We start from the raw sequence: 25,298 nt of genomic DNA, 5'->3' as shown, positions 1-25,298 counted from the left end.
AAACTACACTTATTCCCTTCAGAGTCAATAGCTTCCTGCTATAAATGTGAATTTTGTCTCCTGATGAATGACAGAAGAAAGAAGTATATTTGATTTAAATGAAAATATATAATTTGAGAAAAGGAAAGGATTCTTTATATTCTTGGGATGCTGTACTGAATTTTTCACTGATCGGAATTATAAGCTACGTGTAGACAGGTGCAAGACAGTGATTTATTCATTCATTCATCAAAACTCCCTATCAAATGACAACTTCCTCTATTACAAGTGGACATGACTATCTCCTGGTTATCAGCTAGGGAGAAGAAAAAGAGAGAGAGAAGGAGAGAAGAAGGGAGGGAGGGAGGGAGAGAGAGAGAGAGAGACAGGGAGGGAAAGAGAGAGAGAAGAGCTAATTAACATGTACTGAGGTCTTTCTAGCAAGGTATTTTATAGAAATGTTGCCTTTTTCAGGCTGCTTGGAAACCTGAAGGAATTTTTACGCTTATTTTAGACTTATTTGGATCACTTTCCCAAGGAAGTCACTCAGATAATAAGTGACAAACTAGGATTTGTACTTTTGCCTTTTTTGACTCTGTGATACTTTCTGTGTCTCATTCATAACATTATCTCTCATTGTGCCTTTCATAGGGACTTGTATATAATGCATTTTAATAAATAAATGTGCGAGCTCTATCTAAAACATTTGCCCTTAGCAACTGTGGGCAGAACCAAAGCTAAAACATTTAATACATTTTTGATGGCTGTTTTGTATTTTTCAATGCCATCTATGGTGATGCACTAACTGGACACATTTTGGATGTGGAAGATACCTTTGTTTACTTATTTGTTTCTTCTTTTCTTTATATATATATCTGTACAGTATAACAATGGCATAACATAAATTATTTCTTGTAATTTATGTTTCCTGGGAAGTAAATATAATATGTTGAGCAAGCTTTTATATTCTAATAGAATATTTAAACCTGATTAATTTATTTGGGGGAATATTAAATTTATGTACCAATTTGTTAAATAATCATATGCTTACTCTTGTGAAAATCAAATAGTATTATCCCTGATAGGAGAGAAAGATTCCTTCCTTCCTTCCTTCCTTCCTTCCTTCCTTCCTTCCTTCCTTCCTTCCTTCCTTCCTTCCTTCCTTCCTCCCTTCCTTCCTTCCTCTTTTTCTTTCTTTCTGACATAGATGTTAATCTGTAACTTGCACTCTTTCTAAAACGTTCATGTCAGATTGCACAAGTCAGACTAAATAACAGAGAGGAGCAGGGATGCAGTGAAAGTGTGGAGGTATTTAAAGTTCATTAAGAGAATGAACATTTTTCAGAAATCTTTTGTGTTCATTTTAGGCAATGAGGATATTTATATTGATATGTAAATATATGTTATATATTTCTATTTCATATATTTTATAATAATTATATATTTAAATTTATCCTGATTTTCCAGTGTCCAAAGAGAAATGGAATATAAAAAATAGTATTAGTATTTAGTAGCAAAGAAGCAAGTTAATTTAGAGCACAGTCTATTAAACACCATTTATTTAACAATTCTTTAGGAGAATTTGGAAATCTTTTTTTTATAGCATTTTGTGATTTATATACTCCTTTTGGATTTTTTGTGCAGTCTTGCTAAAGCTTAGTTTAAGCCATTACACTTTCATTATAGCACACTTATCTAGTCAAATTCAATCTTAAAAAGACTTTAGGAAGCCTGGAAAACAATTCAGTGTAGCACTGATTGATATTATACTAAATTTTTTCCCCAGAGCCTTTCTTTCAGTTGAGTTATAAACCTCTTAAAGATGTTGACACCCTCAACTTCAGAGCCTAAAAAAAAAGGAAAAGAAAAAGAAGAAAAATACTATTGTACAGGTAATGAACAAATGACAAATATGTAATAAATAGTCAGGATTATAGTTCAATTGTCATTCTGAAGTCACTATTGATTATATTTGAAATATTGATCACTGTTTAATATGGAAAGCTATGCTTTTAAATTCTTGATAGAGAATATTATTTCTACAGGAGCTCGTTAACTGCATATGAAATATGTTTAATAAGGATTAATGTTTCATAAAATATTTTTCCTGTTAAAATTATTCATGCTAGCAGCAAACTGCATTAATGGTCCAAAACACTGTTATACCTCCCCCAAATTCTCTCTTTTTATAAGAGAACACTCAGTCTTGTAAGGATATCAATCATTAAATAGTAAGAACTGCTATTTCTACAAGTAGGAGTCCTTTAATCTCCCTCTGAGGAGACATGAGGATAAGGCTTCAGATGAAAAAGCGAGGTTACAACTGTTAATAACAATTCAAGAGGACTCTCTGGTTTATGTCAGTCATTGTGTCAGTTAGGTTTCTGTCTCATGCAACATTTCTACAAGGACTTCTAAAACGTGGTTGAATTTTCTTATTTTAAATTTAGCATTTTTCTCTATCTTGATTGGTCTTTTCTGTTTGCCTTGCCAATGAATAAGAAAATACTCAAGAAGTGAGAATAAAGGTCATAAAAATAGAAGAAATCTTCAAACTCCCCACCAAACTCTAGAGTCCAATATCTGCCTATATAATATTAAAGGTATGCTCTATTTCTATAGGTGGATTCCTTACAAAGGATTTGTTTAGTGAGTCTGTATTGATGAACAATTTAGACTTGTTGTATCTCCTTATTGTAGGCATTGAAATATCTAGAAACAGTTCATGCAAATTTCAATAGGAAGAAGCTTTCTCAAGTGGAGAACATGGCCTGAGTATCAATGAGCACCTTGGCATCTTTATTAAAAAGGACATAAAATCCTGGTTGCCAAATTGCCACGAACAGGTAGACCCTGAACATAGGAGAAATAAACACAGGGGTAGAACCAATCTTCAGGGCCATGCGCAGGGGAGGTCTTTTCCTTACTCACCACTGTGACATTGAAAGCATACAGCAGATCAAAAGGCAGAGCAGCGATCAAATCAATGATGAACCAGGTGGTGACATAGTGGATGCAGATTGATCTCGCTTCAAAGATAACTTGGCCAGACTTGCTGACATAGGTTGTTCGGAAATTTAAAATAATATCTGCTTGGGAGAAAAAGATAGAGAAAGAAGAGGAAGGAAGAGCGTAAAAGAAGAAAAGACAAAAAAAAATTAAATAAATAAAAAGGAAAGATGGAAGGAAGAAAGGGAGACAGGCGTGGAGGAAGGGAGGAAGAAAGAAAATTGTATAAAATTAAGTAAAGTTAAACAAATAGTAACCTCTTAACATGTTTCAGATTGATAACATCCAAAATACTCCTCTTGGCAGATTCTGTGTAACTTAACAAGCAGATATTAAGAAGGGTGAAAGAAGAAAAAAAAGAAGTGTAAAAGAAGTAATACTTTCTGAGCACTTAATACATTCCAGACATTATGAAGTGAATGCTAAGCTCTGAGTTATATAATAATTAGAAGAATTGAAATACTCTTTGCAGCTAATTTAAACCACGGAGAATAAACAGAATAGTGTTGTATGAGGTTAGACATGTGTTGATGTCATGAGCATGATGATGGCGATGATAAAACATGCCAATAATGTATACCATGTTTACTATGTATACCACATTTACTTTTCACGTTATATTCACATTTCTGGAAGGCAGAATTCTAAGATGACACTCCAGGATCCTCACCCTCATCTTACCTCGTTCCCTTGAGTAAGGGTAAACCTGTGAGCATGATGAGCTATGAAGCCATGATCATATTGCAGTATATGGCTAAAGGGAGGCCTAACCTGATCAGACAAGCCCATTAGAAGCAGAGTTTTCTTCAGCTGATGGGAAGGGATGAGAAGCCAGTGAGACATGCTCCTCCTGGCCCCGAAGAAGGAACTGCCAGGTTGTGAAAAGGGCCCCCTGGCGGAGAACAGCGGGCAGTCCCTGAGAACAGCCTGAAGCTGACATCAAGCAAGGAATGGGAACCTCAGCCCTGCAGTCACAAGAAAATGAATTCTTCCAACAGCCACATGAGCTTGGAAGAGGGTTCTGAGTTCCAGAAAGAACACAGCTTAGCTGACACCTTGATTTCAGTCTTGTTGGGGTCCTGAGCAGAGAATTCAGCTAAGCAGTACCTGGACTTCTGATTTATAGAAATTATGACCTAGTGACGACTGGGTGTTGTTTTAAGACATTACGTTTGTGGTGATTTGCTCTACGGCAGTAACAAACTCATAGAACATTTATTATGTCATTTGAGGTAAGATAATATAGGAATTATGACAAGACAGTTTACCATTATGTATCATAGATAATACATATATTCTTAGCGTGAGGCCAGTACTGTTCTAGGCCCTTTAGAATCATAAATCTCATTGACTCCTTACAGTGATGCTAAAAGGTAGGCACTTTTATTAACCCTTTTACAGATGAGGAAAATGATGCACATAAGAGGCCAAGTGACTTGCTCAGGGTCCCACAGATGATGAAACTAAAGCACAGAATTAAACCCATCAGCTAGTTAGTGAAGAGCAAGACTCAAATCCAAAGCTCCTAAATTCTGACTCAGCACTTTGGGTTTGGGCACCTTAAGAGAGACAAATCACTTCACAGGTCTGGAAGCAAGTTCCAGGTGACTCAAAACAACAACAACAAAAAAACAATAATTGCTGTAGTCTATTGTAAATTCTAACTTTAAAAAATAGCACTGTTAACCTTTTTTTTCTTGTTTTTTGGTCAAAAAATAAAATGATCAAAATACCTCCATTGTTGATATTGAGAATATGAAAGGATGAAGCTAATGCATAAACTACTCACAAAGGTTTGAAAATAATCCCAAGGTCATTTCCACTGCAGACTAAACATGCTATCATCATGGCAAAGCACCCAAGAGCACTGAAGCATGACCACCATGAGGAGCACAGTGGAATGCCAGGAGGTTGTTATGGTAGCATGTGAACATTTTATTCTCTCCCTTTAACTTTCCAGACTCATGTGTGTCTGCATTAGCAAAACAATTTAACAAGACAGACCTCCAGCTGTCGAAATAAAGCAGAGATTTCAACTTAATGGTTTCCAAAAGAAATCTGAGGTTAGGCATTTAGATTTTCATTTTATGAGTGAAAAATATGAAAGTTGTTTACCAAGCTTTAGTTTCTAAAACAGAAGCTAAAAGAAGTCTATAAATTCATTATAAAATTGAAGGGATAAAGTCCTCGGATATTTCCTAACTGATCATCAGGTCTACCACGCATTTCACGGAAAAGCCACTGCCACCATTAATATACCTGGGCACTCGCCTGAATGGAGTGGTGAAAGGATTGATTGGTCGTTGGTTGATTGATGCTGCAAACATTTATAAAGCTATGTGGTTAATCATGTGATTTACTGGAGAATGAAAGAGAGGGGCAGGTTTCTGAATAGAAAAAATATTTTCTTGAATGAATCATTACAAAGTATCAGTTTAGAAAGCTTTTAAAAAAACAATTTGTTACTCAATTGAGTTAATTGGGTGAATGAAAATATGCTAATTTTAGGTTTCAAAGGAAATCATTATAAAACTTTTATACACAAATAGTGATAATAGTAAAAGAATAAAAGCTATTTTAAAAATCTATAAACACAAACCTATTTTTTTTTTTAATCCTCACCTGAGGACATTTTTTTTCCATTTTTTGTTCAGATAGAGTGGGAGGGAGAGAGAGGAAGAGAGAGAGAGAGAGAGAGAGAGAGAGAGAGAGAAACATCGATGTAAAAGGGACATATTGAGCGGTTGTCACCCGCACGACCAACCAGGGTCAGGGACAAACTGCAACCGAGGTACGTGCCCTTAGCGGGAACTTAACCCGGGTCTCTCTGGACCGCAGGCCGATGCTCTAACCACTGAGCAAAACCGGCCAGGGCAACACAAACCTATTTTTGAAATATGTAAATACTTTAGGTTTAGGTTTTGGGGAATACCTAAATATATATTATATTCTAACATTTCCAGGACTATGGTACTATTGTTGTGCAAAGACTGTATAGGTTTATCGAGTGATTAGTATTATTTTGGACACTAATTTCTAAAAAACCTAGTTATGTTATATGATAAGCATAGACATAGTTCTAGTGTGTTATGATTTATAAAACCTTTTTTTACATTCATTAGCTAATGTGGTTCCCATGCCAACTCTCTCATGTGTACTACCATCACTATCATTTTACCAATGACTCAAGAGATGTAAAGAAATCTCCTTAAATTTGTGAAGGTGACTTTGCATTTTTAAAACCATGAGCAACAGAGAGACAGAGCATCTTTTGACACTTGGTCCAATTTTCTCTCCCTTATCTTAAATATATTTCGGAGGGAATAACAATAGGTTGGTGCAGGAAAACGCAGTTCTGAATGTAGCCCCTAGATCAAATTCAGCATCATTACCACCCAGGTAAAAAAATATTAAATCAGAGTTACAGAATTGAATGTGAGGAAATGAACTGTCTTGGATTCTGGAAATATAAGAACTAGGTTTTGTCTAGGGATAACTGAGGATTCAGCCTGCTTTCTCTCTACCGATACGAACGTGGTGGTGGTCCAGAACCAGCAGAACTCTGTGTTTGTTACTCTTCCCTTAAGTGGAAGGGCAGAGACGTGCCCTGGCCGGTTTGTCTCAGTGGTTAGAGCATCGGTCCTGAGGACCAAAGGGTCACGGGTTCCATTCCCAATCGAGGGCATGTACCTGGGTTGCAGGTTCGATCCCCAGCCCCAGTCGGGGTCGTACCGGAGGCAACCAATTGATGTGTCTCTCTCACATAGATGTTTCTCTCTCTCTTTCTCCTTTCCTCTCTCCCTCCTTCCACTCTATCTAAAAATCAAAGGAAAAATATCTTCAGGTGAGGATTAACAACAAAAGAGTGAAGGGAGCATAGAATAAAATGATTGTGATGAGAAAGCAAAGAGCCCTCAAATCTGTGTCCCCTGGGTGAGAACCAAGGGGCAAAGGGATCCTCGAGAACACTGGCCACAGCTGCCCCTCCCCCATGGTTGTCTCCTTTCCCATATGGTTTTGTATTTTTGGCAAATTAAATCAGTGACTCATTAAAATGTTACAATAAGAATGTAGTCTCCCCTAGACAATCACAATTTACCTGAAGTGCAGCAAGCAGTACAGCATTTATTTTGAGGCACCTTGAAGTTATAAGTGTGATGTTTTTCAACTTTATGTTGAAAAATACATAAAAGTGTACTAATATCTAAATTTTTATATGTAATTTTCTTATTAATTCTATTTGTTATCAATATGTACAACTGTCCATAAGTATACACATACACAAAGTTTGAATCAGGAAGAATATTCTGAAACCATAGCAGATTAATTCATAAGGATTTCCCACCTGAAATCTTAATGTCTCATGTGTTGGTATATGCCTAAATAATCCCTTTGACACATGGTGCTGGTATTATGTGTAATGAGCAAGTAAGCAGAACATTACAGTATTACCTACCATCCATACTTTATGTGGTTTATAGAATTTCCAAAATATTGATCATAATATACTCCACTAAAATGAGGCAGAATATAATTGAATTATCTGATGATTCAGGGCTCCACTTAATGGTTTTGAAGGATAATCATTTTGTCTTGTTGTATTTCAGTTTTACAAAAGCATGATTAAAATGAAGACAAATAATAGACAAGTGTATGCATGTTCTGTTTTCATATCATTAAGGATCTCCCAAAATGAATGGCTGTGTATGTGGACTAAAATTCAGAAAGGTTAAACCCATTTTTTCTAGTTTGATTTCCTTGAGAACTATGTAATTAGGAAGTACAAAAAAAGGTTAAATTCAATATAGCACAAATGAGTAGTTTTCTTTTTTTATTAGCCTGCATGCCAGATGGGAAATCATTTAAAAATCACATTGGCTTACTCGTTCAAAAGTAAATTAAAATATAATTGTGTGCATGAGAGCATATGCACCACATAGAAATAATTAATATCTCCCTTTAGCTGTTCCTTAAAAAATTAATCCATGCAGTACAACGTGGGTGGAGAGATATTCACCTAAATCAGTTGCTGGACTAATATTCTAAAGACACTCATTTTCAGGGCCTGTGAGGTTCTCCTTTGAACACAGTGTGATGTCACAGCAAAGCTGAACTACAAGTTGTGGGAAGGATGAATAACAGAGATGATTAATAAAGAGGCTCGAGGGACTAATGATCCTAAGAATGACTAATCGATTGCCAATATTACTAGATGACATTTTCATACCACTCAACTCTTGCTCATCTTGTCAACATTTGTCCATTTTGTTTACCTTAAAGTGAAAGATTTATGAAAAAGAAAGAGCAGCAGACTCAGTGAAAAACATCATTTAAGAGCAGCTGCATTTAGAAGAAAAGCTGAGGCTAAAAGAAGGCAACCAGGTGGATCAAGGGGTGGTTGACGCTGGTATTGGCTTTGTTTTGTACCAGTGTGGCAGTGGTACCATGGAGGACTCTTACATTGGTCTGATCTTCAATATCAATATCATGTTGACCCATGTAGAAGGGGAGAGACCTAAAAGTCCTCTATCCTAATGTCCTTCCAAATGCAGGCACTCCCTGCATGTCATCCTTCATAAGGATGTGGGCAACCAGTCTTCAAATACTTCCAGCAATGGTAAGCTCTCTGTTTTTTGAGAGCCCTATCTTTGTTTGACAAGTCCATCACTAAGTAGTTTCTGCCTTTTCTCAAAATGCCTTCCTCTTTATAATACCATTTGCTTGGTTCTAGTTTCATCCTTAGCAGCAACACAGAATACAGTGTCCTCTCCCACCCCAAAGCCCTTCCTATAAATATTCAAGATCAGTCATGACATTGTCTCAGTGTCCCAGGCTGAACATCTCCATTTCTTCTGAAGAGTTCTTGCTGATGTGGACCCCTCCCCCAGTCCTGAGGATTTTCTCTAGTGTCACAAGTCTCATGATGCTGGGCTTTCACCTTCTCCTTTCCCTCTTTCTCTTTTCAGGCCGAGCTTTTAATCATTCTACATAGTGAGCTGCCATATCAATTTTTATTTTGAAAAGGAATTTTCAAGTGTTTAGCATAATGAAGAAAAAATAAATAAAACCACTTATGCAGTTGACTACTGTTCTTTTGGAAGTAAGATATTGAAAGGATTGCAGTATATGCCTTTCCAAAATATGACAGTTTGGCATAAGAATTATTTTGAACTGAAGGCGATTGAGAAGCAGAAACAAGAAAAGCTACCTACCTATTCTGCTCCTATTTGCCCAAAAGCAGGACATGCATCTTCAAAAGCATCCCTCCTCTCCTCTCTGCCAGGAGATTGAAAAACAAAATTTAATCCCCAGACATAGCCTGTCCAGTGTGGAAGGTATTAGCAAATATATACACTCCCACCAGCAGTTTTCAGAGTTCTCACTACTTCACAGTCTCATTGACACTTGATACGATCAAACTAAAAATGTTGGGGTGGGCATATAATACTTCTAGTAATACATTAGAATTGGTTTTACTTCCAGTAATGCAGCCTTAGCAAGTTGTTGGGGATCTTTAAGAAGAATCTTACATTACTATTAGCTGAAGTAAACCTTTTCCAACCTAAATCTCCAAATATTTTTTCATGCAGATTGTTTCCAAATGACTGCTCCTACACTTTATTAGAAGAGCTAATGTATAGCTATACCTTTCACCTTTGCAACATCCATGAGCTCTCATTTTTATTATCTGATGCCATTCCATCTTTTGGTGTATAAATAAGCCCCATCTGTGAATATGCTGGAAGGTCAAAGGAGACAACACACACTCCCAGTAGATTTCTATTAAAACCCCCCACTTATTGCCAGTAACTAGTTTGTTGTATTGACTTTGTATATTGCTTTCATTTTATTGTGTAAGTTACCACATCAAAAGACTTACCCATAATATTTACATTAGCATGTGTAAAAACTACCAATTTTGGCTCCCTATAAATTATTTACTTTTTCAGTGATATGTAACTCTAAATTAGCTATTGGACTTTGGAATTATGGATCATTTTTAATAAAAATAATTTAATGATTAAACACAAACTACTGAAACCATGGTTTAGGCATATGCTACTTAATTATAGAAAATCCTTTTGGCACACTTATTCTGTCAATAATTATAGTTATCAGATGGCAAAATTTCCAAATTTAAGTATAGTAGAAAATATAAGGTCTATCATATCTATTATATCCAGTCATAAAATAAAAAAACCCACTTATAATTAGTCTACTAATTACATGTGAAGTAAAATACTGATTATCTAAATAACAAAACTTAGAATTGATAAAGAGTAAGCTAGGTAACAAATAAATGTGTTAATACAATTAATGTTTGCCCCAATGTAAAATCCAACATATATATCTTCATTAGAGAGAAAATTTTTATAAATATAAAATTTATTATTAAGTAATAAGATCTCATAAGATTTCTCTTTTTTAAATCCTTTCCTGAGGATTTTTTCCCTTGAGTTTTTCCAATAGAGTGAGAGGGAGGGGGAGAGAGAAACATTGATGTGAGAGAGACACATCAATTGGTTGCCCCCCGCATGAACCTGACTGGGGCTGGGGATTGAACCTGCAAATGAGGTATGTGTGCTTTGACTGCAAATCAAACCTGAGACCCTCTGGTCTGCGGGCCAATGCTCTAACTGCTGAGCCAAATGGGCCAGGGCAAGTCATAAGATCTCTTATAGTTACATATCACTTTATATTTTATTTATATATTTAATATACTTAATATTTTATTTATATTTTACTTTATATTTCAATATTTTAATTAGGATTTTGCTGTTCCTTTTCATATTTGAGGACAATAATATCTTTAGTAATCTGGGTTAGCCTTTAGTGCTGTTTAAAATTAATTTCTTAATTTTATTGTTGAGGAAAATTTGGGATGTTTCCAATTTAGGCTATTATAGTTAATGCTTTTAGATGATTTTGTGTATGGTGTGATACAGGAATCAAGATTTATATGTTCCCAGGTGGATCGCCAATTGATCCAGCACCATTTTAGAAAACATTATCATTTCCCCAAAGCACTTCAGTGACACTTTGCCATAAATTAGGTGATCACATGTGTGTAGATTTGTTTCTGGTCTCTATATTTTATACCAGTGGCCAATCTGTCAGATACCAGATTTTCCAGCAGCATCAGAAACAGATGTGTCCAGACATATTTAAAAATGCTCAAGAACATTTAAAATATAACTAATATTTGACCTTTAAAGCAAAAGTTGGTTAGTTACAAATATGAAATGTTATATCTAAGAAAATCTAAATGGAGTTAAATATTCAGTATTTGAAATAATGGAGCCATGCTTAAGAAAAACTAGATTCTCCCTTAAGCACATTATGATTTCAAGTTATTTTTATGAATGTTGTCAGTAGAAATTGTGCCTATATTTATGTTGCATCAGAATTGCATTTGTACTTGTGTTTTTTGTAATTCAGTCTAGTTTTAGTCATATAAACAGTAAAATCACAAAAGATATCAATGTTATCAAGACACACTCATCTTATTTTAGTAACATATGAGTAGGACCAGGCAATAACGCCAAAGTTGAGCGTATAATAGTTCTTTGCTCTAGTTGTGTTATAATACAGGTTACTGAAGTCAAAAGGAAAACTGGGAAGAAAAGTCATATCTATTTTTCATTAATTCTCTCTCAGGGCTGTTTGAGGAGGGAGAGAGAGAGAGACTGAAAGTTGCTCAATGACAAGTCAGTATCACCAGGCATTGAAGAAACAAGAATTTATTATGGTAGCTGGGTCATCAAAACCAAGAAGGGAAATCACAAGGCAAACAGAGTTAAAAGTCCAAATAATCACTTGTAGAACTCAACAAGAGAAGGCAGTAGTGGAGTGGAACAGGAGGAATCCCAGAGCCAGTATTCTGAGATGCACTGGAGTTCTAGTCAGGGCCAGGGTAGATGATGTGCCCTGGGAGGTTGAATCTATCTTTTGGAAATGCATCATATCAAAGGGGTTACCAATTAGAGATAGAGCCTTAAAAGAAACAATGTTTCCAGTTATTTTTATGTGTTCATATTTCATTTTGAAAGTTTTTATAAGTTTCTATCAAGTTTATCCTTTAAACTTATTGTATGGTATTTCTGAAGGAAAGGAGAAAAATTGCTCCTGTATCTGTTTATATAAATAAAATGCAATGTCTAGAGTCTCTAAGTGATATTCCAAAGAGAATAAAACATAACTCTCAAAACTTATTAACTCTCTGTGTTTCTACTTATTATATTTTCTGCTTATTTTAGAAGCTTGTTTCCACTTATAGGGTCATGGTTGTTGATGTAAAAGATGAATACATTTTTGCAAAAACACATCTGTTTGTTAGAAAAAATCTACTCAAGGAAGGTCTTGTTCTCAAATTAACCCTTTATTACATCAAGATAGTTTAATTGCTGCTTTTCTAGCAATAGGGATAAAACCACATTGTCTTTATTAGGACTGGAGCCAGAAGGCACTACAAAATTCAGGTTATTTAGGATTGAACACTGCCACAAACTGTAAGGCTGAGGCTAGTATGCTACTTGACTTGGGGTAATTTTGTTGAATTCTATTACCCAAGCTAATGTTTGCTTAATGTAGCATTTGAATGTCCATCGGTACTAATGCTATTCTGAATACATATTTAAATACAAGCAGGAATGTCTCTTTTGCTATCATAGGAGAGCAAAATTTGCCACCCCAAAATATGCCACTTTGGCATATTGATTATTTTGAATTAAAGTTACTTAAGAAACAGCCAGTGCAAGAAGGACACCCATGGAAGACAGTGGGAAAGAAGAGGTTGTCCCTCATATCAAATATGAAAAGAGATCTAGTCAGAAAAACATGACCAAGCACCATGTGACAAACAAGAAGCTACGGGTGATTTGAAATCTCCTGTGAGTCCTTGTTATAATCATCAAGTGAAATTATAAATGCAAGAATATATAAGTCTGTTGTTTAAAATATAAGTTTAACCCTCATTTCCTTATATAAATTCTTTCTTTTTAAAGTGAGTTAACCTCTTTGAACTTCAGTTTCTTTATCTATTAAATTGGGATGAATATTACCATCAAATTTATTGTACTATAAATATATACCATAGTATATAATTATACTCTGTTATGTAGGATATGCCTTAAAAATATTGTGAGATAGAGAAAACAGAAAGTTGGTCTTTACAACTTCAGTCTTCTCAAAGGGTTGTTATAAGTTTCAAATGAAATAATGTAAAAAATATACTTTACATATTCTAAAAGGCTCTATAGAAATGAAGTACCAGTACTTTTCGAAATCAGACTTAACACTTTGCATTTTTCCTGGTGAGCCCATTTGTTTTATCCAGGCCAAAATCTGATTCAGCCCAAACCATTCATGGTCTTCTTTACTATTATAGTCAGTTCCCAGGCATGCTCACTTTCAAACATTCAACACACATTTACTGAACAGCTACTATACATCCAACACCAGGAATCCAATATCTTCATGCTCAACCCTGCTTCTGAAAGTGTGATCTTTATCCAATGGCCCTATTGGTGTTAGGTCTCTTCAAACATTGCACTCCAGCAATGAATTTCACTTTGCCTGTAAGGCTAGGCTTGTGCAGAATTATGAATGGGTGAATGCCACAAACATAACTTATTTATTGTTGCCACCTTAGCAAGCTCATGCTCTTTCCAGATGCTCAGCCCTTGCGGTCTCTCATCCCACTTTCCAATTAATGTTTCCTCTCTGATCACACCTTCACATTCCATCTATTTCAAAATACAGCACAGATTTCTTCCCTGCAATCATGGAATCACACTGCACAACTCGGAGCAAGGTTGCTACTGCTCTCTTACTACCTGCTAAGAGTTTTCCATGCTTACGCAAATTTCCTTAATCATTGTATAAATTTCTTAAACACTGGGAGAAGGCCTACAATTTCTTCAGTATGCTTTTCATCATCCAAAGCATGGTATCAGGTTTACATCAGGACTGACCTTAAGTAGTTCTTATTAGTTACTTGATAAGAAAGATTGTAAACTTCCTGGTGGTCAGTATATTCAGCTGAGTTGAGACTAGAGCATCTCTTTGTTCGTCTGCATGTCCATAGGTCTTCTTTTTAGGGTTGTCATCCAGAAAGGGATGGCATCCCAGCACCTAGCTTTCAGAGTTGCTGGGCTCATTCCACAGTCATCCTTGTGCACCATTTGGGGAGACTTGACCAGCTCGTGGTGTGTTTGCAAAGGGCTGGGCAAGGCACCTAAACCTCTGGGGTTTCCCAAGCTACTTGCCATTTTATTAATGATAAATAATTTGTTAAAGATTAATAACTCTAAAGTGGGATACATTGTTTAAAGATAAAGAAAGATTGCCTATGGGACCATGTGTAAAAACCATGCAGGCCTGTCTTTGGAAATAAGGTTGTTGCTGAAATAAATGAGCTACATTTCATTATTTTGTTTACTCAAACTATGATAGTGGGTAAACATTGGTTTCTTGCCTACTATGGGTCAGAAACTTTATTAGTTGAAGGGACTAGAGAAAAATCTATTATCTAGTCCATGTTCTCTGGGAGCTCACAGTTTATTTATGGCATGTATGTGTAGGGAGATAAACAGGCAATTATGATGCAGGGTTGAAGAATGGAGAAAGGAAATCACTTAAATGGTGCATAAGGGAAGTCTAACCCAGATTCATGGTGACAGGGGTAAGAAGAGTTAAAAAGAAGACTTTGTAGAAGAGGTCAAAAATGATACTTCAAGGATAAGAATTTGATTGGGTAAAGAGATGTCTTGCTACTTTTTTCCTGAGAGTAGAAGATACAGAGGATATGAAACTACAAAGGCTATTTAAGGAATAATGCAGTTGAAGAACTGCAAGTGGTCTGGTATGGCTGGAATAATACAGTTGAAGAACTGCAAGTGGTCTGGTATGGCTGGAGCCCCAGAAAGGAGAAGCAAGTGGTGATAAAGAAAAGGAGAGTGATAGAGTTCAGATCACTAAATGTCTCCTATGCCATGGTGGGGAACTACCATGTGCAATCACTTGGGTGACATTATATTGATCTTCAACAAATATTTAATGATCTGAATAATACATAATGAATAACATCTAGGGGCAGGTGACCATGATATTTATTTTTGTTATCTGAAATATTTAAACAACTTTTCAATACATTCAGTATAGATTTGGTTTTTAAAAATATTTATGTATTTCTTTATCATTAAACTATTGGGGTAATGGCAGAGGAGATTATTCTAAGGGCAAATGCTAAATGCATAGATTGAAATGGGAAATATAAACCACATAAATAATGTACTTTTTATTTACGGAATACAATATTTTTATATGCTGCAAGAAAATATACTCAAAAATGTGGGAAGAGGAGAGAATGACATAGCAGGGTTCATGTTTGCTAAGAGGAAAATGGAAAAAAAACCCTCATTACTGTGCAATACGTTTCTAAATCAAGAACTCCCAGTTTTCCTCTGGGCTTCTAAATTTAGTAATATTCCATTCTTAATTTCCTTGTCTTGTTCAAAACAAGCACAATTGTTTCATATTTTATGAGTACGAGCTCCTTCCCATAGTCTATTTACAGTAATATGTAAGTCTCAGGGCAGCTAAGACAACTTTCCACCAAATTTGTCATCTCACAAATGTTTCATATTTAAACATAGTGAATTCAAGTACATTGTGAAATAACTGTTGTGTTGGTCAGGTGAATACAACTCATTTTCTATGTATATCTAATATAAGGGGAAAAATAGGAATAAAGCACAGTAGTACAATATTGATACCATTATTTTATCTGAATTACTCCATTAAATGAAATGCCTTATAGCATTAAGAAAATTGAGAAAGCAACATGCACCTAGAACTTCTCACAATAGTCATTACTGTAAATATATATATATATCAGCATGAACAAATTGATTTTCAACTAGAACTTTACTGGCAAATAAATGATCTAAGGATAATGTGATTAAAAAATAACACTCTGAAAATGTTATAAGCTGGATATATTAATATTCTTTGGCTCTATAATTCCACTCCTTGGAATACTTCTAAATGTTGTAGTAGAGTCTTTTGTATTTGGTATTCTCTTTCTTTGAAATGTTCTTCATCTATGGTTCTGACTGACAAACCTCAGATAAGGGAGGCAGGGGCGGGGAGAGATAAGATAAACCAAAGAACTTATATGCATGTAAAAGTAACCAATGGACATAGCCAACAATGCTGGGGCGGGGGAGGGATAGGGAGGAAGGTGTCTGCGGGGATTTGGAGAAGCATCTGTAACAAAAATAAATAAATTAATTTAAAAAAATGTTCTTCATCAAGACATGCAGTTGATTGTCCCCTTCCCTCTATTTTTATTTAAATGTTATATTCACCATTAGCTTTCCAATACAGCCCATTTCTTTCCCCTTCTCTGCTTTACTTTCTCCATGCAACTCACCACTATGTAATGTGCTATATATTTCACTTATTAGTGCTTTTTTTTTTCCTGTTTGTCTCCTACTGGAATATAAATCCTATGTTTCCCTGCTGTTGCCGACATCTAACACAGTGCCTGGCAAACAATGGGCATTCAATATCCATTTACTCTGTTAGCTAATAAATATATTTTTCACAAAGATGTTCCTTACTAATTTTTATTTATGTGGCAAAAGATACTACCTGAAATGTGTAACAATTAAGACATGGTAAACTAAACAGAATAGCTCATATACAAATATTAAATGTTTATAAATATTTATGAAACACAGAGAAAAACTTATATAAAAATGTGAGGTAAAATACAGGGCACCTAAGTTTGCATTGACTATGATCACAACCACATGAAGAGAAACTGAGTGAACAACAGAAAGATTTCACACGGAGGCAGTAGTTGCGTTGGAATGGATGTGGCTGAAGACCCTTGGCTTCTCGCCACTGTTTCTATTTTAAGCCTTATATAATTAGCCTGGTATATCCACGGAGGAGAAATTAAACTAATCAAAAGAAAACGCTTTGAGAATGTAATTTGTTGGTTTGTTAGAACATTGTCATTTGTTTATAGCAAAAATCTACTTGTCTATCTAATAGGAAATGATGGTGAATAAAGTACTTTTTATCATCAAACATAAACCCATTATTCTAGACTAAGGAAACTATTAATTGCAATTTTTGAACCAATGAAATAAAACACTCTGCTTTGCAGTTTCACGTGGTTGAGAAAAATACTATGGTCACATATCCTGGGTACCCATTCAATCGTTCCTTTGTTATAGGACTTCATCTTCTGCTGAGGAATTCTGAAAAGCCTAAAGAAGCAATAATTAAACTGATGGTTTGTTTGCAAAATAAATGCAATTCCAATCTTTGCTCAAATGCCTAAGTAGGTACTTTATAGCCAACTTATTTGGGAGCTCTCAATAACAATAATGGAATAGTACCTTCCTTTTCAATGCACTCTGCCCCCCCCGCACCAAGGCATTCTGATGTACAACATCTCTTCATTTTTAAGGTAAGACACTGGGTTTGTGACACTTCTGTGGAAAATTGAAGTGGCAGGGTAATTTTCTGTGTTTTTGTTTGTTTGTTTAGTTATTCTTATCCATGGGCTTAGACTTATTCAGCAGAAAATAGCTGGTCAGTATCCAAGTGGGCAGTGATTTATTTCTAGTCAATGGTTAATGCTCAGTGTAATACATTCAATTTATTGATATCCCAAGTGTATTTTCTGGGAATGAAGGCACTGGGAATGCCCTCATAGTTGGGTGAAAAATGGCACATGACAAAGGTCAAATCTCAACTATGGCTATGAATTACTCCTAGTAAGAGACCTTATTATTACTCTATCCAAGATCAGTGCTAACTGGTGGGGGAGCAGGTGTGCAGATATGAGGTGTTATGTGTGGATTTTCATTGCTATCCCATGTCTGAAAGGCAGAGAAATACTAAGGCAGGAGACTGTGATTATGTGAGAGGTAGAGGGAAAAAAGAATGAAAATGAGAAAGAAAGGGAGAAAAGGAGGGACTCAAACATTAAGAGACAAATGGATGCTAACCAATCAAAGCTTCTAAATACGTAGTTCAGGAATACCAGAATGCCCAAATCATTCATCAGTAAAATCTATTTCAATTCAATTATCATCATAAAATTTCAACTTTATTTATTGTTAGAAATCTTTCTCTCCAGTATCCAAGTTCTTTATCTTCAATTTTAGTCATTTAACTAAGTAGGAAAATGATATGTCTTTGCACTTCTTAGGAAAATGACTATAAGTTGGAGTTCACTTGTACAATAAAATAGCAATAAAATATCTATACTCTTTTGCATTCCACTGAGATTTATATATTTTACAGTAACAAAAAAACAAAACAAAAACAAAACACTCAAGAATGCTGAAAGAACATCTTTTGAGCCTTAAATTTCTACTGTAAAGTTTTTGAACTGGAGTTGAATAGTATAAGAACATTATTCTTCAGTTCTATGTTAAGTGGAAAAAAGGCATATTCATAAAGATTGTGCCCAATGAAGACGGGATTTAGAGAAAGCTTTAAAAAACAAACATGTATTTCAAAATACTATTAGAAATTGAACACAGATTCAGGAAAATTATGAAGTTGTTGACTAGAGACAAGTCTCAGTTACTCCAAAGCTGGTGATTAAGACTTTAGCTAATGACTTCCTTCTAGACTGGTGGTGGAAGGAAGCCCAGCTTGTTCCTTTCAGGCCTCATCAGGGCTGGGAAGAAAAAAACAGGCCACAAAAATTTGGATCAGCTTACTTCCTGTTCCTAGACATTGTGGTGGAAGATTAGATGGGAGAAGACACTAGAATAATTGCCTATAATATTGTTTGGGATTGTTCGATGCACACCAGATTCCAAAGTACTGCCGACAAAGAATGCAGGACCTGGGTAGATGTAAGGTGATGGTATCTAAGAGAACTTCTCTTGACTTTTCTAAGCTGAGGCAAGTCTGGAGAGGTAGCTGAGAAAGCCTCAGACCCTCTAAGAGGTAAATGAGTCCCCATATACTTGTGTTCCTGAAAGGTAGGAGATGGGGGAGGTTCTGGTCTACCTTATTCCTGCGACTAGCTGGATTTTCAGTATGAATTAAAGAGGGCTGATTTTCTGAAAATAGTGAATATTAAAACAAATGGAAGAGATATGGGCTTAGTAATATTATTGACAATACTCACTACTGAGTAAACAGTGAGTGAGATTATTTTTTGATTAAATTAGTTCATTAAATCCTCATAGGATGGTTACTATTTTGCCCTTTTGACAATAGGGTTAGGGCTGTGGTCCCAGCGTGGTCGGTAATGAGCTCGATCATGGAAAAATTGCTTCCTGTTCTCCCCCTTTTTCCTCCTATGTGTGAACAGGTCTACCTACTGTCATTATATCACAAGGTTACAATAAAAATCAAATGATATAAAGAAATAAATGCTCTGAAATAGCAAAATTTGGTAACATGTAAGTGAATAAAAAGTGCTGGTTAATAAAGGACTAGAGACAAAAGGAGCAAGACATAAAATAATCAGAAATGACCAAAATTTAGATATATGTTCATTTATAAGAATTCTATGCATTAGTTGGGGTAAAATCACTTGTAAATTGTGACCTAAAAGCACCAAACAAATGCTAAATGGTGGTAGTACTGATTAATGAATTAAAGTCAAACCCACATGTTTCTGGGATGTTTTCTACTTATGATACTGAGAACCAGTGATCTAGAACCATCTAAATCAACATAGAGTATAATCTTAAAAGTAAAACACTGGGGGAAAAATTCCTTTCAAAGATGTATGGGGTGTTTGGGATTGTCATAATAATTGGGGAGCATTGCTGTTGGGTAGTGGGTAAGGATGTTAGTTGTTCATTCCTGGACAGGATGGTCCACACAGTGTATGGTTGTCTTTTATCTCACACGACTCTCTACTGTCCTTGTGTGACTAAGGTAAATGTAGCAGATAGGAAGTAGGATTGCAGACCAACCTCCCTTTGACCTTTAGCTTCCCGAGGAGCTCTCAGAGAGACCAAGTCACCAAGAGTTATACCTTTATGGCATTAGTGACACCTTATGGTGTAGCCCAAGATTCTAAGCCTCTGGTTATAACAGCAGATAAGAAGAATGTGCAGCCCTGGCCAGTTTGGCTCAGCGGTTAGAGCGTCGGCCTGCGGTCCGGAGAGACCCGGGTTCGGTTCCCGCTAAGGGCACGTACTTCGGTTGCAGTTTGTCCCCGGCCCTGGTTGGTCGTGCGGGTGGCAGCCACTTGATGTGTCCCTTCACATCGATGTTTCTCTCTCTCTCTCCTTCCTCTCTCTCCCTCCCACTCTATCTGTACAAAAAATGGAAAAATATCCTCGGGTGAGGATTAAAAAAAAAAAAAAAAAAAAAAGAATGTGCAGACTACTTCCTCGATAGCCTCAGAGTGGAATGACAAGACAGAAGGAAAGAGCATTCTGTTCCTTTGGAAAGGACGTATCTTAGAACTTCTGAAATGACCCGGTGCAATGGGTCACAGATGCTAGGAAGGTTTTTGTTTTTGTATTTTTAGAATGACATAGCTATCAGTAACAGAATATCCAATCAACAGTGGCTCCAACAGGAGGAACATGATTACCTATTATATACGCAGTATCTCAACCTTCTGCTCTGCCATCCACACTTTCTTTCCTATGTCTCCCCTAATGACGAAGGATGGCTGCAGGCGTTACATCATCATGTCCTCCAACCCACACCACCCCACAGATCCCCTTGTGTGCCTTTTTTCTTTGATCAGGAAAAAAAAAAAGATTTCCAAGAAGCCCTCAGAAATGATCTCTTTATATCCTTGGCCACACACTTACTGCTACTCCTGAAACTGGCTAAAGGGAAGGGAATTACCATTGGCTTTGACTTTAATTCATAATTCATTCCCTGGGTCTGTCTAGGCATACTACTGTCTGCACAAAACCGGGTTCTTTGAGGTTTTGGCAAAAAAATGGGGGAAATGATTGTTGGACCTAGGGGTGTACTACAGTTTTCACCACCAAGATTTCAGAGATTCAAGCTATTGATTTCTGCATTCACGGAAGAAAGAGAAACAGGTTGTCACTTCTTTCTCTCATTTCCCACCTCATTGCTTTAAATAAAGGAAAGTAAGTTGAATGGAATTTTTCAGAAAATGGACTCATATTGATTATAAACTCTTAAGAAAACTTTTCCAACAACTAGGAGACCTGAGTCTGCCATTGGTTCCTTATGGGGCTTTGGGCATATTGCTAGGGTTCAGTTTCCCACCTATAAAGTAAGAAAGATTAGATTCTATAAATCACTGGTAGTTTACTTCCCATTTTATGTTTCCATAAGGCTTTGAATCAACAGCCAAGTTCTATATGATGGTTTTCAAACTAAAAATAATTTTATAACTACTTTGTAACTTAAAGCCAAACGTTGTGTCCTATTAGTTCTAAAGCACTATATGGCTTTCAAACAATTTACTTTAAGGGGAAGAGAACAGTTACCAGAGATTCAAGCTCGTCATTCCTATTTGTATTTTGACTAGCACGATCACGTTCAGATACTTTCTTTATGGTGTATCATTAGGGAGGCATGTTTTTCAGTCTTCCCAAAAGGTCATCATTAAGTTGTCTGGGCGGTGGGGGGTCTTGGGGGTGGTGAGTTCTGAGGTAAAAATAACATTAGAAAGTACTGGACTAATCAGAGTTAAATAGATGTCTTTATCACAGGATTTCTCAGAGAATTTATAATGCTATAAAGTTCAGTGTGAGCCCTGGCCGGTTTGGCTCAGCAGTTGGAGCGCTGGCCTGTGGTCCAGAGAGAACCGGGTTCGGTTCCCACTAAGGGCATGTACCACGGTTGTTGTTTGTCCCCGGCCCTGGTTGGTCATGCGGGTGGCAGCCACTCGATGTGTCCCTTTCACATTGATGTCTCTCTCTCTCTCCCTCCCTCCCACTCTACCTGAACAAAAAATGGAAAAATGTCCTTGGGTGAGGATAAATAAATAAATAAATAAATAAATAAATAAATTCAGTGTGAATCTCCAAAGAGATATATTATCTCCCAACTTGAACACGAGCCCGGAGATCCCCAAGAAGGCGGCTAAGTGACTAAGGGCAGGGGGTGTGTGCAGCCTGGAGATGAAGGGCGAAGGGATGGCTCACATCTAGGGTGGGGCGGGATAGCACAAGATTCCATCACGGTACTCACAAAGGCACGCAATTTAAAACTGATACATTGTTTGTTTCTGGAATTTTCCCATTAATATTTTTGGGCCGTGGTTCACTGCAGGGAACTGAAACCATGGGAAGCGAAACTGTAGATAAGGCGGGACTACTATATGTTCTCCCTAGAGAAACATCTTGCTGCCTGAAACAGCTGAAATGGCAGAAAGAAAGAACACAGAAGATTTAGAGGAAACAGTGGGGGGCAAGCCAGACTCTACTGCTTTAATAGAGGAAAGCAGCCTAAAGAAAGAAAATAAAGTATCTTTCTCACAGGGGTCAGTTCTGAGTGGAAACACGTCACCTTCTGCCAGTGAGCGTGTAGTATTAGAAGTGGCTTCTAAGCCCTTGGAATTTCAAATATCTAAGAACCAGGAATAGTGGAAAAGAAAGTTCGGGATATAACCTTGTCCTTATGACCAAGGTTTAAATGACAGTAATCATAGTTATTATGTAAAATGTTTGTTAAGCAGATACTCGGGCTTAGACCTGTTAAATGACCTTTCAAGTTCTTGAGTACTTTGACCAGGTAATGATGAGTCTGTTTAGAGTGCTCATTTATGTGTGTGTTGGGGGTGGGTGGAAGAAGACATCAAAGGTTAGCAAAGTAAAAGGATGTAAAACCACAAGAGATTGGTATAGGGACACATCCAATTTGGCTACAATTTTCATTTTGAATTCTTCTACAAACTGGAGTGTTGTTATTTTCCATTTAACAGTGATTACATATCCCTTTACAGTTACACCTTTCCAATAATGAATAGTTGAAATTAAAAAAAAAATTAAAGATACATTTCCTTAAATTTGTAGCCTTACCAAGCTACCCAACTAGACAACATTGCCATCTAGTGGCCTAAACATACTACAACCACCACTGTTGGGGTGGGGGCAGTGGTACCAACAGCTCTGAGGGGCGTGTCCAGCAGAGGCAATGCTAAAAGTGACACCAAAGCCACCCTGAGATCATACAAGCTCAACTGGAACAAACGTGCTCATTCAGTTGGGGAACCCCCTCTCCCAAAGCTTTACCAGCTCCACGGGGACAGGGGTACAAGAGAACCACCACTATTGAAACAAGGTTTCAATCTGCCTTGCTTATTTCCTTTTCTTTAAACTTTGAAAATCCACTTCTCATTTTTTTGTTCACAGACTGTCTGAAAATATTGTCCAGCCCTTCTCTCACATTTACAATAAGGATGTTGCCCTGTACCACAATGACCAGGTAGAGAAGTAAGTATAAGCTTGCTAATGATAGCCAAGAACTCCACAGGGATAAATGAAAGGTACACCACCGGGAGTCAGTCCAAGCCTTAGTGGAGATCTAGAATTTGCCTAAGAATGAGCAAGCAAGAGCTAGGTTTTGGTCTAAACAAGATGAAGATTTAAAGGACATGAACACAGGAAAAGGTTTGTAAGAGTGAAGAGATGCGGCTTCCCCTGAGGTTCCCAATATTCTAGAGATAAATACCCTTAGCAAACATCTCTGGTGGTCTTCTTCGTTAAACCCAGATACTCACTGCTCCTCCTGACTTAATGGAAGGCTTATGTAATCCTTTGCTTCCACACCTGGTCTCTTATTGCGACCACCATCAACATGTCGAGAAAACATGGAAGGGCATGGAGAACCGTGCCCAGGACTGGACCATTATCAGAATTATCAGAACAGCACTGATGAATTCTTGCCAAGCCCCATCTCTGACTGCACAGTTAATTAGATCATGATGAATAGGAGAGAGTACAAACACAATAGCCAATAAGTCTTTTTTTAGCCCATTTTTGACAAAATAAAGATGAAAACACAAAAACATGGGTTTAGATTAGTTTGAAACAAAGAAACAGAGAAAGCTGGAAGAGGCAATTTTCAGACATCTAAATATGCGCATCTCCAAAATTTGCATTGGAGGCTGAGTCATGCCCATGCAAATGGTTCTTAGTTCAAATTTGTGTCAGAAAAATTTGGAACACACTTCCTTCCCCTATGCAAATCTCCTGGGAAAGCAGCGTTGGTTCTTACCTATAATAAAAAGAATCTCCACTGCAATGTCACTGACGGTTGTGCTCCGAGTGGTGGACAGGTCATCGTTGCCAATAAAGCAAACGTTGTAAGGTACCGTCACGGCAACATAAAACGTCGCCAGCAGAATAAGCCAGTCCCAGCCAGCTTTGAAAGTGCTAAAATGCAAAAGTATGAATTTGGACTTTTTTGCATCGGAAACTTTATACTCTGGAAATGCTGGTTTATCTACAAAAACATTCTGTGGATAAAGACAAAAAGAAGAGAAGGGAGACACAGCGTTAGAAACAAGGATCACGCAGCCTTAAACACACTTCTTGGGGAGGATCATTTGTACATACAGTGTCAGTGTAGCTTCCAAGTGACCTTTAGAAGTTGATAATGCAAAAAAGTGGAGACGTAGATGCTAAAACGGAGCAGAGAGCTTTGTTATAAGTAACAGAAATGTGCAGAGTTTAGTCATGAATGTTAACCGAGCAATCCAGATTTTGTTCATGAAAAATAAAAAGATCATTACCTAAAATGTCACCTAAAAACTTCCACAGTCGCAAATATAATCCTACACACATTCTAAACACAAAGATACATTTACATTCCTATGGTCATGGAAATATTCCATATACTCATAATTTTGAGACATTATCTGAAGAAATTCTTCTGTTAACAAAGATACCATTTTTTTTCCCCTAGATAGAGATATATGTCAACATTCTATTTTAAACAGCTGTTTTCATTTCTTTCGAAATATAACCCAGTTGTGCTAACTACTTGCATTTTTGCATTGTGTTTTTTGGTGAAGTTCCAAGTTGGGAACCCAAATGTCATCACCTTGATTGACATGGGTTCATTTTGACACTAGCCAGCTCCGGTTAAGACAGCAAAGTGAGAAACGGTCACCTAAGGGTTACTATTCAAGTCATGGGAGGAGAAAGGTTCACTGTGCAGCTGATTAAATGCAGCAGAATAGCTGGAGTTTTTCTAACTGCAAAAGCACTTCACTTTGAAAGCAGTCACAATTGATGAACAACTCTCCTTATTGCCGGGAGACAAAGGGAGGCCCAATAATAGCATGTGTGGAAATTTGACAAGCCTATGAC

General features: G+C 36.7%; 1 protein-coding gene across 1 annotated transcript in view; it reads right to left on the bottom strand.

Moving 5' to 3' along the window:
- KCNH8 (potassium voltage-gated channel subfamily H member 8) overlaps positions 1-25,298 on the bottom strand; it is a 323,359-nt gene that overhangs the window by 109,509 nt on the left and 188,552 nt on the right. The window contains exons 5-6 of the mRNA XM_036267075.1: positions 24,202-24,442; positions 2,911-3,068 (exon numbers count right to left, since the gene is read on the bottom strand). Coding sequence (XP_036122968.1) covers positions 2,911-3,068; positions 24,202-24,442 — 399 coding nt within the window. The remainder of the gene's footprint in view (positions 1-2,910; positions 3,069-24,201; positions 24,443-25,298) is intronic.

The sequence above is a fragment of the Molossus molossus genome, unplaced genomic scaffold (genome assembly GCF_014108415.1).
Source record: "Molossus molossus isolate mMolMol1 unplaced genomic scaffold, mMolMol1.p scaffold_m16_p_18, whole genome shotgun sequence".
NCBI classification, from domain to species: domain Eukaryota; kingdom Metazoa; phylum Chordata; class Mammalia; order Chiroptera; family Molossidae; genus Molossus; species Molossus molossus.
Note: the sequence above shows the minus strand (reverse complement) of the source record. Positions and strands in the feature narration are given on the sequence as shown.